A 13,650-nucleotide genomic window follows, 5' to 3' on the forward strand; every position below is an offset into this window, starting at 1 on the left:
GAGCTGGATTCCTCAGTACATTTCACAGTATAATAGGGGTTGGAAGGCACCTCTGGAGCTCGTCTAGCCCATTCCCCATGCTAAAGCACATCCTATCACTTGTCAGTGGCCAGAATCATTAATATGGTCCAGGTTGGCCTAACAGACCTGCAGGATGGATCACCACAAAAGTCATAGGACCAGCAGTCGCTTCCAACAGTACAAGTCACTCGCCTCTACAAGGTGGGAATTGAGACACCTGAATATCACACTGCTCAGTAGACCACTAGATCTAGTTTAATATAAAGGAAAAATGAAAAGGCAGACAGGTTCTGCATACAGAACCTCGCATGAAAAAAACAACTTAGAAGGAAAAACTCTGGAACCATATATGGAGACAGTAATTTCCTCTCACCGCCTCAAACAACGTGGATCCGTGAGACTGCATGGGTTCAGAAAATATGGGTGAGCTCTGGATACCATTGCAGACCAGAAGTTGCATCTTCATTAGTAACAAAAAAAATTAATAAATAGAATAATTGCTGTTCACTGTTGAAGTCTCAGTGAATTAAAAATGCTGTGCCATCTGCACTTTGCATTCAGCAACCTGAACAGAGACTAATACAGAAGTCACCACTTAGGCTTAATACTCTTCATTAAAACACAGGGCTGATCTATAGCTTCACGGAGCTCTTAATACTCCAAGGTCTTCTGTTGTGTATTTTAGATAAGACCTTTGATTTCCTGTGCTGATCTGTTTGCTGTAATCAGAATTACAGTTGAAGGTGTTGTGTGATGGAAAAAAAGGCTGGATACCTCCTACTTGAAATATCTGACTGGAAGGTGATTTGAATTGCTTCAATCAATACTGAAAAGCTGAGGAGTTCATACCAGTTTAATTGTAATGATTTCACTTAAACATAACAACCCAAATTCCTTGCTCTGGAATTACATCAGGGATGAACCACGTCACAGCTTGCTTCTCAGAAGGAGAAAGATAGAAAGAAAAGTGCAGGTACAATTTAAAAGGAATTCTAAATTATATCCTATAACACACCCCTTACATTGCCTGTATTATGCTCACTTACATGACTAAGTCTGTTCTCCTAATTACTCTAGAGATGATTATGGCTGAGTATAATCTATCTAAGAATTATTAGACTGTCTACTGAATGACTGAACACTGGCTACACAGAAATCCTTGATACTTCTTTTCTGTGTAAGCTGTCATGAACTGTGTAAAGCAGCAAGGATGAGTGGTTAGAGCACAGTCCCGGCAATCAGGAGAGCTGTTCTGCCATAAGCCTACAGCTTGTTAACCTCATGGCAATTAAACTGCCTCATAAATGAATTGGGGAGAATGAAATGGAGTGAGCTTTTGGTTACAGCTGCATCTTTTGAAACCTCTGAGTGGAGACTGTTGCATAAACAAAGAGCACAAAACTATTATGGTTAGGACAAAGCCATAATGTTCATCTATTTTTTGTTCATCGCATTTAATATAATGATATCAGAATTCATGGATATGTAAAAAATGCAGCACTGAAGGAACACAGGATGGACACATCTTTACAGAAGAGAAATTTAAAGAACCTTTGTTCTGGGTTGGGGTTTAATATGTGGAAAAACTAACCAACCAGAGCAACGCACAGTTTAAGTCTCTGTTTGTCCTTTAAACACCTCCTCAGCTGGAGATCAAAGCCTATTCAGCAGAACTAGTATCCAGCTTCCTCAGCACTAATACATTTAGTTCCTCCTTTCCAAACTATTTTCCTTAGGAAATCTGAGAGAGCAGACATGCAGGCATACATATAATCAATTAAATGGGTGTTTTTTTTTTTCCATCAGTGTTTAGAAGGAAACAAGTTAGCTTAATGCAGACAACAAAAAAGAACACCTGTAGCCATAAAGGCATTCCACTAAACTTAATGGACTCCACTTGCAGTGAATTACAGAAACAAAAATCCTCCTAAGTGCATAAAACTCCATGCAACACTGACAAAAACCCTGAAGCCCTTAGGATAACAGTCATACCATAGGTCAGCAAATTCAGATGAGCTATGATTCTATAATGTCTATAATGTAATAACACAAATTAAAAGAGCAGAAATTATCAATGTTACTTGGGTGTTGGTTTCTTTTTTATAATAAGGAGGTTGGTGCAGATTGCACTTCTTCCACATTAATGGTAGTTCTGTCCATAACAAAGACAGAGTGTGGCAGGTGCAATATTCTGATACAAAGATCCCATCTGCTGGGCTCAGTGATTGTTTGAATTACAAAGATAGGAGAAATCCTGGGTGCACCCCCTTTATCCAATTACACCATTGAAGATTAAGCTATGTAAATGCCCACAGCTGTACATAAGATGCCATCACAGGCACAATGGTATGCTTAGATGCCCAGTTCTTACTCATGCACACAGAAAGTAATTCATTTCTCCATTGCAGAAGTGATATAACAAAGCACAACTGCTAACCAGAGCCACGGGGGCAGAAGAAGTCAGCACACCACAAGGATTCAGGGCATGCTTAATGTCTAGAGACCTGTCAGACTCAGCACTGAACTACACAACTAAACACCCATTCAAGAAGGTTGCCTTTTCCTGGACTGATGATTGGATTTATACCAAAAAAGCATCAGTCTATCACTTAATTTTTAACACAGGAAAACCAGAACGTTTACAATATATAATAATAATAACCTGCATAATAATCTGTGACAGAGTAATTATTTCCATAATTCTGAAGTTATCATGAGATATATTTATTATTATTGACTTAGAAAAACTCTAGGCCTACACACTTCATAGGTGAGTTACCATTCACCATTATCTAAATAGTAGATCTTTGGTTGCACCCACCCAAGCGGCTTTGTAACACATATTAGAGTATCATGTATCTGAATAATTTGTGTCTAAATTGCTGCAAATTAAATCACAGCACTTAAAGACTGAACAGTAACGAAAGGGACAGAAAATGCCACTACGTGATGGATGAGCCATCTGGTGCAGTGCAAACAGCACTCACTTGGAGCAGGTTAGTTTTCTGATTTGTTACCACAGCAACAGGTCTGCCGAGTACACTTACAAGTCAAAGATGTGTCAGCAACCGCTGTTCACCATTGCATACACAAACTGTCCCCCTGCCTTTCTACTTTCTATTCTATTTCCCCCCCCCCCAACATTGCCAGGGCTCTGGTATTTTCCCCAGGCTTGTGCTTAGCTTTACACCCTAAGGCAGCAGTGTGACAGCCGGACCTGGCTGGTAGCACTTCAGCTAGTTATCTAGAGACATCATTGCTTCTGTACTGCTCTCCCACAGCTGCCTACTGAAAAGGCAAGGTGCAGAGGTTAAGGCTGCCTTCATGCTGCCCCACTGCCGTATGAATGGCAGCTTGAGGCTGCAAAGCCTTGTTATAAGCAGGACTTGCTACCAAATTAACTAACACTGTCTGTTTCTGTTTCCCAGGCTTTAACCCAATTATTACCAGTGACAATAGCAATGAGTACAAGATGGCATGTGCTCTTCTAAGGGCTGGAATAATAGTAACAATTTGCATTTGCATCCTTCTGTTAAAAGGAAAGAGCACAAAACAGTATTTTCATCAGAGCTGCTAAGAGTAATCCAGAAAGTCAGGGTTTTCTTTAAGCTACTGTTAGTCTGTTAGGTATAACTATATGGATTCCATATCCAGAGCTGGACACAGAGTCACTAATAACATTTTGCTTTGCATTTATGGAATGAAAGCCTGTTCTCTAAAAGCATAGCCCAGCAGATTAGAGACCAGAGCTAAGCTGTGCTGTTTACTTGCAGAGAGGCAGCAAGCCACATGTGCAAAAGAGATGGGTATTACCTATTTTATTACTTTGGGAAAGAAAAAACATCAGCTCCTTTAAAGAAATTTCAATGGCAACAAAATGTAAGAGGACAGAATTGATTTAATGCTTTCAGTCTGACTCTCAGATGAGAAATCAATTCTCCTGCGTCATTTAATCTCCTTAAGCAGGTCACAACACAAACTAGAAATGAGAAGCATCGTACCTAATACAAAGAGCAGCTCTCAGTGGTAGGACCAGCCTCAGAAATTTGAATTAGAGGAAAGCATAAAGGAGAGTTGAGGAGCTCTGAAGAGTTGGCAACACCAGATTTCAGCAGTCAAATAAATCCTAATATATTCTTGAAGTGCTTTTGTTCAGTGTTCACTTAGTCAAGATGCAGAGCAATTAAAAGAAAACAAACCAACCACCCCAAAACAAACATGTAAACACATGCAGAAGCTCCAGAACATCATTTTCCCTGGTTTCCACTTACAGCTCAGTCCAGCCCTTGTAGCCCCATTGCAGGAAATGAGACGAAGACAGAGCTAAGGAATACAGAGCACATATGCTTAAAATCCCTCCCACATACATGATGTGTTACTAACATTACAAAAGGGATTTCATTTAGTAAATAATAAGCCAGCAAGTTGTTAATGTAAGCTCTAGTAGAGGATGCATCCCCCTGGGCGAACTCTCACTCTCAGTCAAGCACAGGGTATTCAGAAACCTTGCACAGAATTATTTGCCTCACACACTGAAGTTCCAGTTTATCACACAGTGGCAAATTTCTCAGCTAAATTAAGCTCCTACTTGTTGTTTGTTTGTTTTATTTAAGTATCATTCAAGATAGAAAATACCACAAGGCTTTCAAATGAAGCAAAAGCTAAACCACTCTACTTTCAGAACTGAAGAATGGAAGTTCTGGGGATGCAAATTATGCAATGAAAGAGGCATTTCCCATCTGAGCTCCCTGCAGGTTGGGAAAGCTAAGGATGGATGTATTTGTCCCTGCAGCTTCTTGCTGAGCTTCTCAGTTACCTTCCTTGAGTAGAACTGTGGACATAATCAAGCACAGATATAACAACAGAAGCAGAAGAGCTACAGAATGATCATTATTATGTCACAGTTGTTTTTCCTACACATCAGGAGAAAAGTAGGGCACAGAATGTAAGCACTAGGATTGGCTTTCAGGAAAAGCTAAAATTATCCAGGATTATATGAAAATAAGAAGGCTCTGTTTTAGGTTTATTTCATGGTTTGTTTCTGCAAAAGCTTTACAGTGAGGGTGGGGAGCTTTTAAGATGATATTAAACTCAGAATAACTATTTTGAATATTCTTTAATGAACCTTGAAAGTGTGAATTAAACTTTGTGGTAAGAGTAGAACCCACAAAAAAAAAAAACCAAAACAAAACGGCTGAAGGAGCAATTTGTAACCCAAGTCAGATCAGGAACCTGCCTTACAATGTGCAGTACCTGCATCAGTGGCTGCCAGTGTTTTATGCCAAGGAATCAGATGCCAAAGGATTGAGGGAGCAAAGCCTTCTGCATTTCTGATCGCTCTACCGTGCCTTACCACACTTGTCCCAGAAACATCCCAAAGCAGTGAGCTCTCTCCACCCTGCTGATACTCACCTGCCACTTCAGGCTGAGATCTCCAGATCAAGGGGTAGACTCTCCAGCAACAGAGACTGTGGTTTGGAGAGCACATATGACAAAGACACTAATTTAACGGTTGACCTATTTTTACGTGGAATTCTCAAACACGCCATGGATCATTTTCATTCTTAGCATCATGAACAATAAATTATCATAGCAGCTCAATATGTGCTTCACACTGCAGTTTTATGACCCCATCATAAACACCTCAATACCAGAAGCGCTGTTGACAGCACAGACATAAGTCAAGCAAAGACTTGAAACCCAATGAAGCAATTTCCTTTAGCTTCAACACCGTTTGCCACGTCAGTTGATTTCAGAGAAGAAAGCTCCAGAAAACACTTAAGACTGTAAAGTCGTTCCTGAAGCTTTGCCAAAAGCCTTCTTGTGTCACTGCATTGCTTATCAAGGATTTTCAAATAAAAGGAGCATTGAAGTACACAAAACAGCAACTCCTATTGTAATTGCTAAGGCATAGCTCTGAATGACAGTAGGTAAAATAAGTAAATAAAGTGTTCTCCTCCGTAACCAGAAAACAAAGTGTGAAGAAGGCTACAAGCTGCAAGAGGAATAATCCAGCACATGCTCAACACTGTTAAACCATCTAAATCAGCCAGTTGCTGAGCACAAGTTCCAATCCCCCTCCTCCCATCAGAGGAGGAGCAGCTGCTCATCTCTGCTCTCCTGTAGGTATCTAGCTGGCTCCTGCTGACACTGCAGCAGCAACACCCCAGGGATTAACAACCAGATGCAGCTGAGGGTAAGACAGGCAGAGATATTTCCTAAGAAATCTCTTCATTTTCACAGAGGGACTTGAATGATAGCAAATGGTAATGAAGTTGCAGCAGCTTCTGAAGTCTGCTGCCGATTCTGCACTTTTAAAAAGAATTTAAGTTCAATTTCAGAAACGTAACATAGCTACCAAGAAAAGCATTAAAACCCATTCACTCTGCTTAAATCTATGCATAGCACACCAAATCAATGTGAAGAAGTAGACAGGCTGGAGAAAGTGGGCCCGTGAAAACCTAATGAGGTTCAATAAGGCCAAGTGCAGGGTGCTGCACTTAAGCCAGGGCACTCCCAGATATTGATACAGACTGGGGGAAGATCTCCTAGAGAGCAGCCCTGCAGAAGACCTGGGGGTCCTGGTGGACAAGAAGCTGGACATGAGCCACAGGTCATAAAATATCACATGCAAGAACACTAGAACTTCACCCCTGCATATCTTTCACTGTACAGAAATCCTTGCTGTACATCAGTAGCTCAGCTATAATAAAGCAACCTTCCAATACCTACATGCAACACTAGATCGCAGAGAAAATTTTCAGCACGCTAATAGAGAATTTGGAGCGCAGAGCCCCCCACTTGGCACAATGCAGCAATACTGATTTTACACAACTTGGTTTACCTCATATCCCTAGGCCAGTATTTTTAAATCCAAGTATTCTGTTCAAAAACCCATTTTAGAGCTGGCAGAGTAAAGGCTAATTCCTTCCAAGAGATACCTCATCCACTCATTGAGGCCCATGGATGATGGCTAAGCTTCTTCCTCTCTAAAGAGGGTTCATACCCTTTTCAAGAGGGAGTTGAAATCCTCATCATCCCCACCCAATAAAGATGCAGCAGCAGAACATTTACCTCACACCTCTATTTTTCTAAAAAGGTCACTTTATTACTTAAGACTCAAATAACATTTTTTCTACCTGTGAAAATACAGCAAAGGTGCAAAAAATAAGACAAGTTCTACAATTCAGACAGTAGCAAAGCTGGCAAGCAACACAAGTGTTCTTCAGGACATACTGACCTTCATATTAGCATGCTCCTTCCTTTCTGAAAATGGGGAAAAAAAGAAGCCTCTCAAAACCTGAGGCAAAAACGGCGTAATCTTTTTGCAAACACAAAAATCTGTTTCAAAAGCAACACATGTAAAGAAATGAAGGACATTACCTCTGCAGAACAACAAAACTGCTATTTGGAAAACAGTACATTATTTTCTATAACGGTGCCAATATGAAAATGAGAAAGTCAAATATTTGACTCCTGATTTGTCTGTTACATTTCTTTCTTTAGTGATGCAAACAGTTATTTTGGTATTCTCCCTTTAGAGAAGCAGAATCACCATAGGACAGCCATTCTTCTCATTCAGCTCTGTATCGGTTTCTCAGTTGTCATATGAGGTGCTGAAGCTTTCTAGTATAGCTTTCCAAAATCTGCAGAAAGCAAGCAAGGCCAGCACGCTGCTTTACAAGCAGCAACATATAAGAAAGAAGGTCAAATAATTGATTAAGTCAGACCAGAAGTCATATGTAAAAGCCACTGAACGTGATCTGAAGAAATAAAGCACATAAAAGCACTGTACTGGATTTTGATTTTCAAGTTGTTCGATAACTGGAAACCTTGTTTCATTTCTAAAAAAATAAGTTAATACAAAATTAAAAAACACCAAGTGTGCAAGTCTCCATTGCACAACATTAAGTACAATTTCAAACTTACAAGTAGTTCAACATTTCTTTTTCTAATTACATAAAGAACAGAATTCTCTTTTAATATAAAAAAACAGCATGGGTTTGTTTTTTTGTCATTTCTTTTCCGCCCATGGCAGCTGTCAGCTCCAAACAACGGAATCGAGACGACAAGAGAACCAGACAGTCTAAGTCATTGCCATTTGTGTCAAAAAAAATTATGTCACCCTTTTCTACAGCTCGTCATGCTTGTATGTGAATTCCCTTGCAGATATAAACCCATCACTGTCTTCATCTTCTTTATCAAAAATGTCTTCAACCAAAACATCGTGCTGGGTGTCATTTACCACTGCTCCATGCTTCTCAAATTCTTTCTTCAGGTAAATTTTCACCTATTAAACAATAGGTAAGAGTTAATGTCTTAGTATGTAAGAAAGTAATTGATTACTGGAGTGTAAGAGACAGAGCTACTATGGTATGTAGTATTACATTATTGATAGATATCTTTCTTCCTATGCCACCAACAGAATAAAACTCATTTAACTAGATTCTCTGGCCCTGTTTGGTGATGAAAGAGAAAATAAAGCTAGCAAACTAGTTGCCACAGCTTTATTTTATTTGACTGAAAACTATGTCAGGAAAGAACATCATCTGATGTCTATATAGTAAAGTATAAACAAATAGGCAGAAATTCTGGCTACCAATCGGTCAGAAACTAAAACAGCATTCTCACATGTCTCAGCAATTCACCAAACTAACAGATGTAAAATCAAACATTAACCCCAAAATGATACAGAAATCTCTCCATAATCTTTGCATTTACTATTCCAACAGCAACACATTATGATGCATTACTAGAAAACTCAAGGTTTTGGAGGGCAAATAGGCTCAAGGCGGCTTATGAATGGAGCACTGGAACAGTTACATACACAAAGCCATTTACTAATGGCAAGCAATTTTTACTGAGTTTACCTACCAAGAGCCTAAATGTTCTAAATCACAAAGCTTTCTATCAGAATATTAATAGCAACACACCCCTCTGTTTAATAGATAGAACCTGTTTAACAGAAGCTGCAATATTGGACTGTTAACAGGAAGATAAATGGGTCACATTTCTGGTCTGTTTTATTCATTTCACATTCTAGTCTGTGTCATGGTCATTACTCATGTTTCTAATATGCATGTCTGAAACACTGACACTGCTGAGCTGCTGTGCATTACAAAAGATCACTCTTCTAGGGACTAGCAAACTAAACAAGTCCCAAATAAAAGGAAGGAGTGGGAACAGGCTGCCCTGAGAGGGCAATGCTCAATAAATGTTTAAATGTACTACTAAGGGACATGGTTTAATGGGGAAATATTTATTGGTGGTGGGTGGACAGTTGGACTAGATGATCTTGGAGATCTTTCCCAACCTTGGTGATCCTATGAACTTAGTGGTTTATCCTGACTTCTCATGGGTAGCATCCACACGCTTTAAAAGCAGAAATCCAAAAATAAGAGGCAACCAGAAGAATAATGCAGAATTGCGCTCCGTAAGTGTTCCTCAGGCAGTGAAAGCTACAAAACAGGACTGTTCTACAGTAGGTGATCTTCCAAAACCAGTTTATTAGTGAAGCAGCAACTAACTTAAGAAAATCCCTGAAGTTTTATTTCTAAGAGGTTTTACTTCATCAGGTTTTCCATAAGTGTGGGGCACACTTCCATCACACACCTATGCCTCAACTTGCAAAGTCCACTTGTAAGCTCCTCAATTCAGCAGTTCAAGATCCAAGGCTCAGCTTGGGGCAGCATAGCTGTGCACCTTCAGCTTAGTTTCAGTGAAAGCTACGCCTCCTAGCAATACCTTATTTCATTTTTATTACATAATTCTGTTAAATTTGCTTGCAAGAAAAGTAACCCACTCACCTCTTGCTTGGACAGCCTCCAGTCATCATTAAGATCCATCTCCTGAAATGACTCATGTGATCTGGGTCCATTCCTAATTTCTAGAAGGTCAATATTGAAGATCAGTGTGCTCTCAGGTGGAATTTTTCCTGCATAGAACGGTAAACACAGAAGTTAGAAAGATACTCATTCAATGCACCATAAAAGCCACACGCCTCAAAGTAATGTCCTGCTAATCCCACTATTTCAAAGCATCCTGCATTTTGAGCCAAAATGAATAAGCATCTGTAACAGCGATGAGCACACTAGATAGTAGCTCAGACCCTCAGCAGCCCTTGCAGCACATGTGCAACTTCACATGGAACCAGCATTGCTGGAGGCTGGCATGCATTCTTGTGAGTCCCTGTTCAGTAACTGCCATCACAGACTTATGAGACAAGGTTCTTGAACCACTTCTTCATACATAGAGCTAGACAGAGTCTAAGCAGAAAGCAGTGAAATAGACCATAAAGAATGTAGTGCATCAGATGGACTGAATGCTACCTCCGTACGTGGTATTCTGCCACATCTTGACAAGAAAAGCAGAAGGTCAGCTATGCTGTCAGTACCCTGTAGCTGTCTCTGAACTGTGGCACAAAAAGCACTGACCTATTTCCCAACACACAGCAGAAGCTGGGCACGTAAGCCTGCTCATAAGATTATTAACATCATCCTATTTTGATGCAAGTCAATACAATAATAATTTTCTGACGGTGGCAGAGAACATTTCGCTGCTACCATCCATGGAGTTTATCAGTCTCTGGCTTTTTCAGCAGCATGATACAACCTCACACTAAGGGCTGACACTACTGTCAAAGACTATTCAGCACTGAACTCTGCTCCTCTGATATCTGGTCCTATTTAACCTCTCTCTATTTCTATATCAGATAGAAGCACCCCAAAAATACTTGCGTGCCTCAAAACAATAAGGAGAAAATTAAACCTTACTTACTGTTAGGGAGCTGTGATATTTGTTGCTACAGAGTACACTTAACAAGCTTATAGATCTCTGGGATGAATAAATGTACAGAACCTTCTGGAAATATAGGCCACGGTGGCCTGCATGGGGTTTGGAACATAGGTCATTTTTCTTTTCCTGAGGGTTGCAGAATAAGGCACGTGACTCATCATTCAGTGCAGAGAGAAAGAAAGGTACCAGGTGGGATGCTAATGACCTCCTGTGTGTGTTCAGTAGGAGGCATGAAGAAAATGGAATTCTGTCAGCACAGCAACGTAAGTATGTTCTAATAGTTCAATGTTTTCCTAAAGCAAGCTGTTCCTTACAGCATCTAGCAGTGTTTACTAGTTCAGCCTTCTTGTATTAAATACACAAGCGGGGCTTGCAAGCTTTTAATATGTAAAGCTCTACACTTAGCCTTCAGACAAGGCAATTAGGCCTGGAATTACCAGGTGAGCTCTAAAGCATTTAGTAATTTTTAGTAGGGAAAATAAATGTACAGCAGTGCCCTGCATAAAGCAGAAAAAGTAACATTCCAGCATCGTTTAAACTTGTCACTCGCTCAACCACACATTCCAGTCTTGACCTTCTCATTAAAAGAGGGGTCTGTCTGAAAACGTTCAAAAGGGGAGAAAAATACAGCACACAAGGTTGAGAGAAAACATTACAAGCCATGCTTTTATCTGCCTGCACATCATTCAGTACGTTTTTGGTAGATATCAGCTTGCCTGCTAATGTTCCCACATATCTTATATTGGGTAACAGGCGCAGCTGCCCAAAGCTGTAAGATGGAAAGAACGAAGAGAAATGAAGAAATAAATGGTGAGTTTTCACTGTAACATTTAAGACCATGAGAGGACGACCAGCAGAACTGGAGCTTCTTCAGCTTCTTAAAAGAACCCACAAAAGAAGAATGATGCTTGCACATGCACATTCATGGAATTAGGACCACAACAGCCAAAGCATTAACTACAGTAACCACTTCAAGCTCAACTGAAAATAAATAATAAAGCACTGCTGAGCTCAGCACTAACAGAAGTAACACTCAGAGTGTACAGACAGCTGCTGCCATGAATTCCTTGCTGCCTCCATTCACCACTTAGGACACTTAATGAGTATTTTCTGCAGAAAACGAGTTTTCCAGAAAGAGCATCCCACTCCAATTATTTCCCTAAATTAGCGATATCAACATGGAAAGCTTGCTAACCTCTTTGGTCAAAAACTGTAAAGTTAATAGAGATCGAAAAGAATTAAATCAAGGGAAGGAGTTCAGACGTTTTACCTTTCCCTTCTTTTCCATAAGCAAGGGCTGGTGGAATAGTTAGCTTCCGCTTCTCTCCCACACACATGTCCTTCAAACCTTTGTCCCAGCCTTTGATGGCTTCTCTTATGCCAAGTGTAAACCACATAGGATGGCCATTGTTATGTTTGTGACTGGAAAAGAACGGAATAAAACGCTTAGTCTTTAAACAGCAAGTTCCATAAGGGGCGTGTAAATAAAAGCCTATACGGTATCTTGGCTTTTCTTAAATGAAAGTTCTAAACTTTTCAAGTCCTTAGAAGTTATGTCTTGCATGACAAGGTGCCTTAAGATCTGCAAAGGAATGAAACAGCTCAATACAGAGTGCACTCATAACAGTGCTGAGCAACCTGGATCCTCATCTTCACTTTCCTGATCGTTCGTTTTACTTTGAAACTAATCAGACTAGAAGAGCATTCATGTTTGGAAGTTCAAGGCTGCGTATATTCTTCGTAAGTCACAAATCAGCTTGGCCACGACTGCAATAAACTTCGTAACATGCTTAGAAGAGTCAGTCGCATCTCTTCTGAATAAGTCAGTAGAAGAAAAAACGACTACACAACAGATGGCTAGAAAATGAGAAAGAAATGCATGTAGAACACACAGAGCAGCCAGACAACCCCCCTTTTCAAAGGTAACCAGGTGGTACTACACAACCACTTCCACTCTATTGACAGGCACAGAGTTTTAACTACAGCCCAAAGCCCTGTTTCCTCACCATGCTGGAAAGGCACCGAACACGACATAAGAGCACTTACAGGAGTTAGTCAGCAGCGGAAACGTAAAGGGTCACTACGACTCCTTTGAGAGAGGCGGGTTAACTACAAGAGAAAACGAGCGAGATTTTAGTTTACATCAGCAAGACCGTGAACGTGCAGGACATTGTCTCTTTTGGATGCTACTTCAAACGAGTTCTACAAAGCAGATTTCAGACCCCTGGGCATTTCGCCACCTGGCACTGTTAGCAGCCCATTGCTTTCCAGGAAAGGCACCATTAACAACAAGGGCTTTGCATTGCTATTGCCCTCTGAATGCCATGCGTCTGGGCCGGGACAGGTAAAGCACATCAGAACATAAAGGCAGCAGTGTTTCTCAGATGCAAGCGTGCTGGCTTTTTGCGTTGAGGCGATACCAAAGCTCTTATCTAAGTTGTGCAAGAGGACCCCGTGCAGACTCACGTGGAATGGAACATGGATCCGTCGCTCTGCAGGAATCCCTCGTAGTGCACCAGCATCAGGTCCCCCCACTTGGTCCTGCGGTGGCATAGGAAGGGTTTATGCAGCACCTCCACCTTCACGTCGGCCAAGGGGATGAGGGCCGCTGCCGTGCATCCCAGCAGGGCACCCAGCAGGGCGGCCCGCAGCGCCGCCATGTCCCTCCAGCCGCCCCACCCGGAGCTCAGCTCAGCTCGGCCGCCATGTCCCCGCAGCTGCCGGCAGCGCAAAGCTCGGCCCGACCCGCAGACGTGGCAGAGCCCTCACGTCTGGCAGCCACCGACTCCGTGCCGGCCGGGATCAAGGATAGCACGCCCTCTGATTGGCTCATCT

At 41.2% G+C, this 13,650-nt stretch overlaps 1 protein-coding gene across 1 annotated transcript; it reads right to left on the reverse strand.

Annotated features, from left to right (window-relative positions):
* Positions 1-7,094: 7,094 nt before the first annotated feature.
* On the reverse strand, positions 7,095-13,562 carry FKBP14 (FKBP prolyl isomerase 14). Its single transcript, XM_015853715.2, has 4 exons — positions 13,282-13,562; positions 12,086-12,237; positions 9,828-9,955; positions 7,095-8,311 (listed from the first exon to the last, which is right to left on the reverse strand). Exons 1-4 carry the CDS (start codon positions 13,473-13,475, stop codon positions 8,153-8,155), a joined length of 633 nt encoding a protein of 210 aa, XP_015709201.1. The 5' UTR covers positions 13,476-13,562; the 3' UTR covers positions 7,095-8,152.
* Between the last annotated feature and the right edge of the window lie 88 nt (positions 13,563-13,650).

This window comes from Coturnix japonica, chromosome 2, assembly GCF_001577835.2.
Source record: "Coturnix japonica isolate 7356 chromosome 2, Coturnix japonica 2.1, whole genome shotgun sequence".
Classification (NCBI taxonomy): Eukaryota; Metazoa; Chordata; class Aves; order Galliformes; family Phasianidae; genus Coturnix; species Coturnix japonica.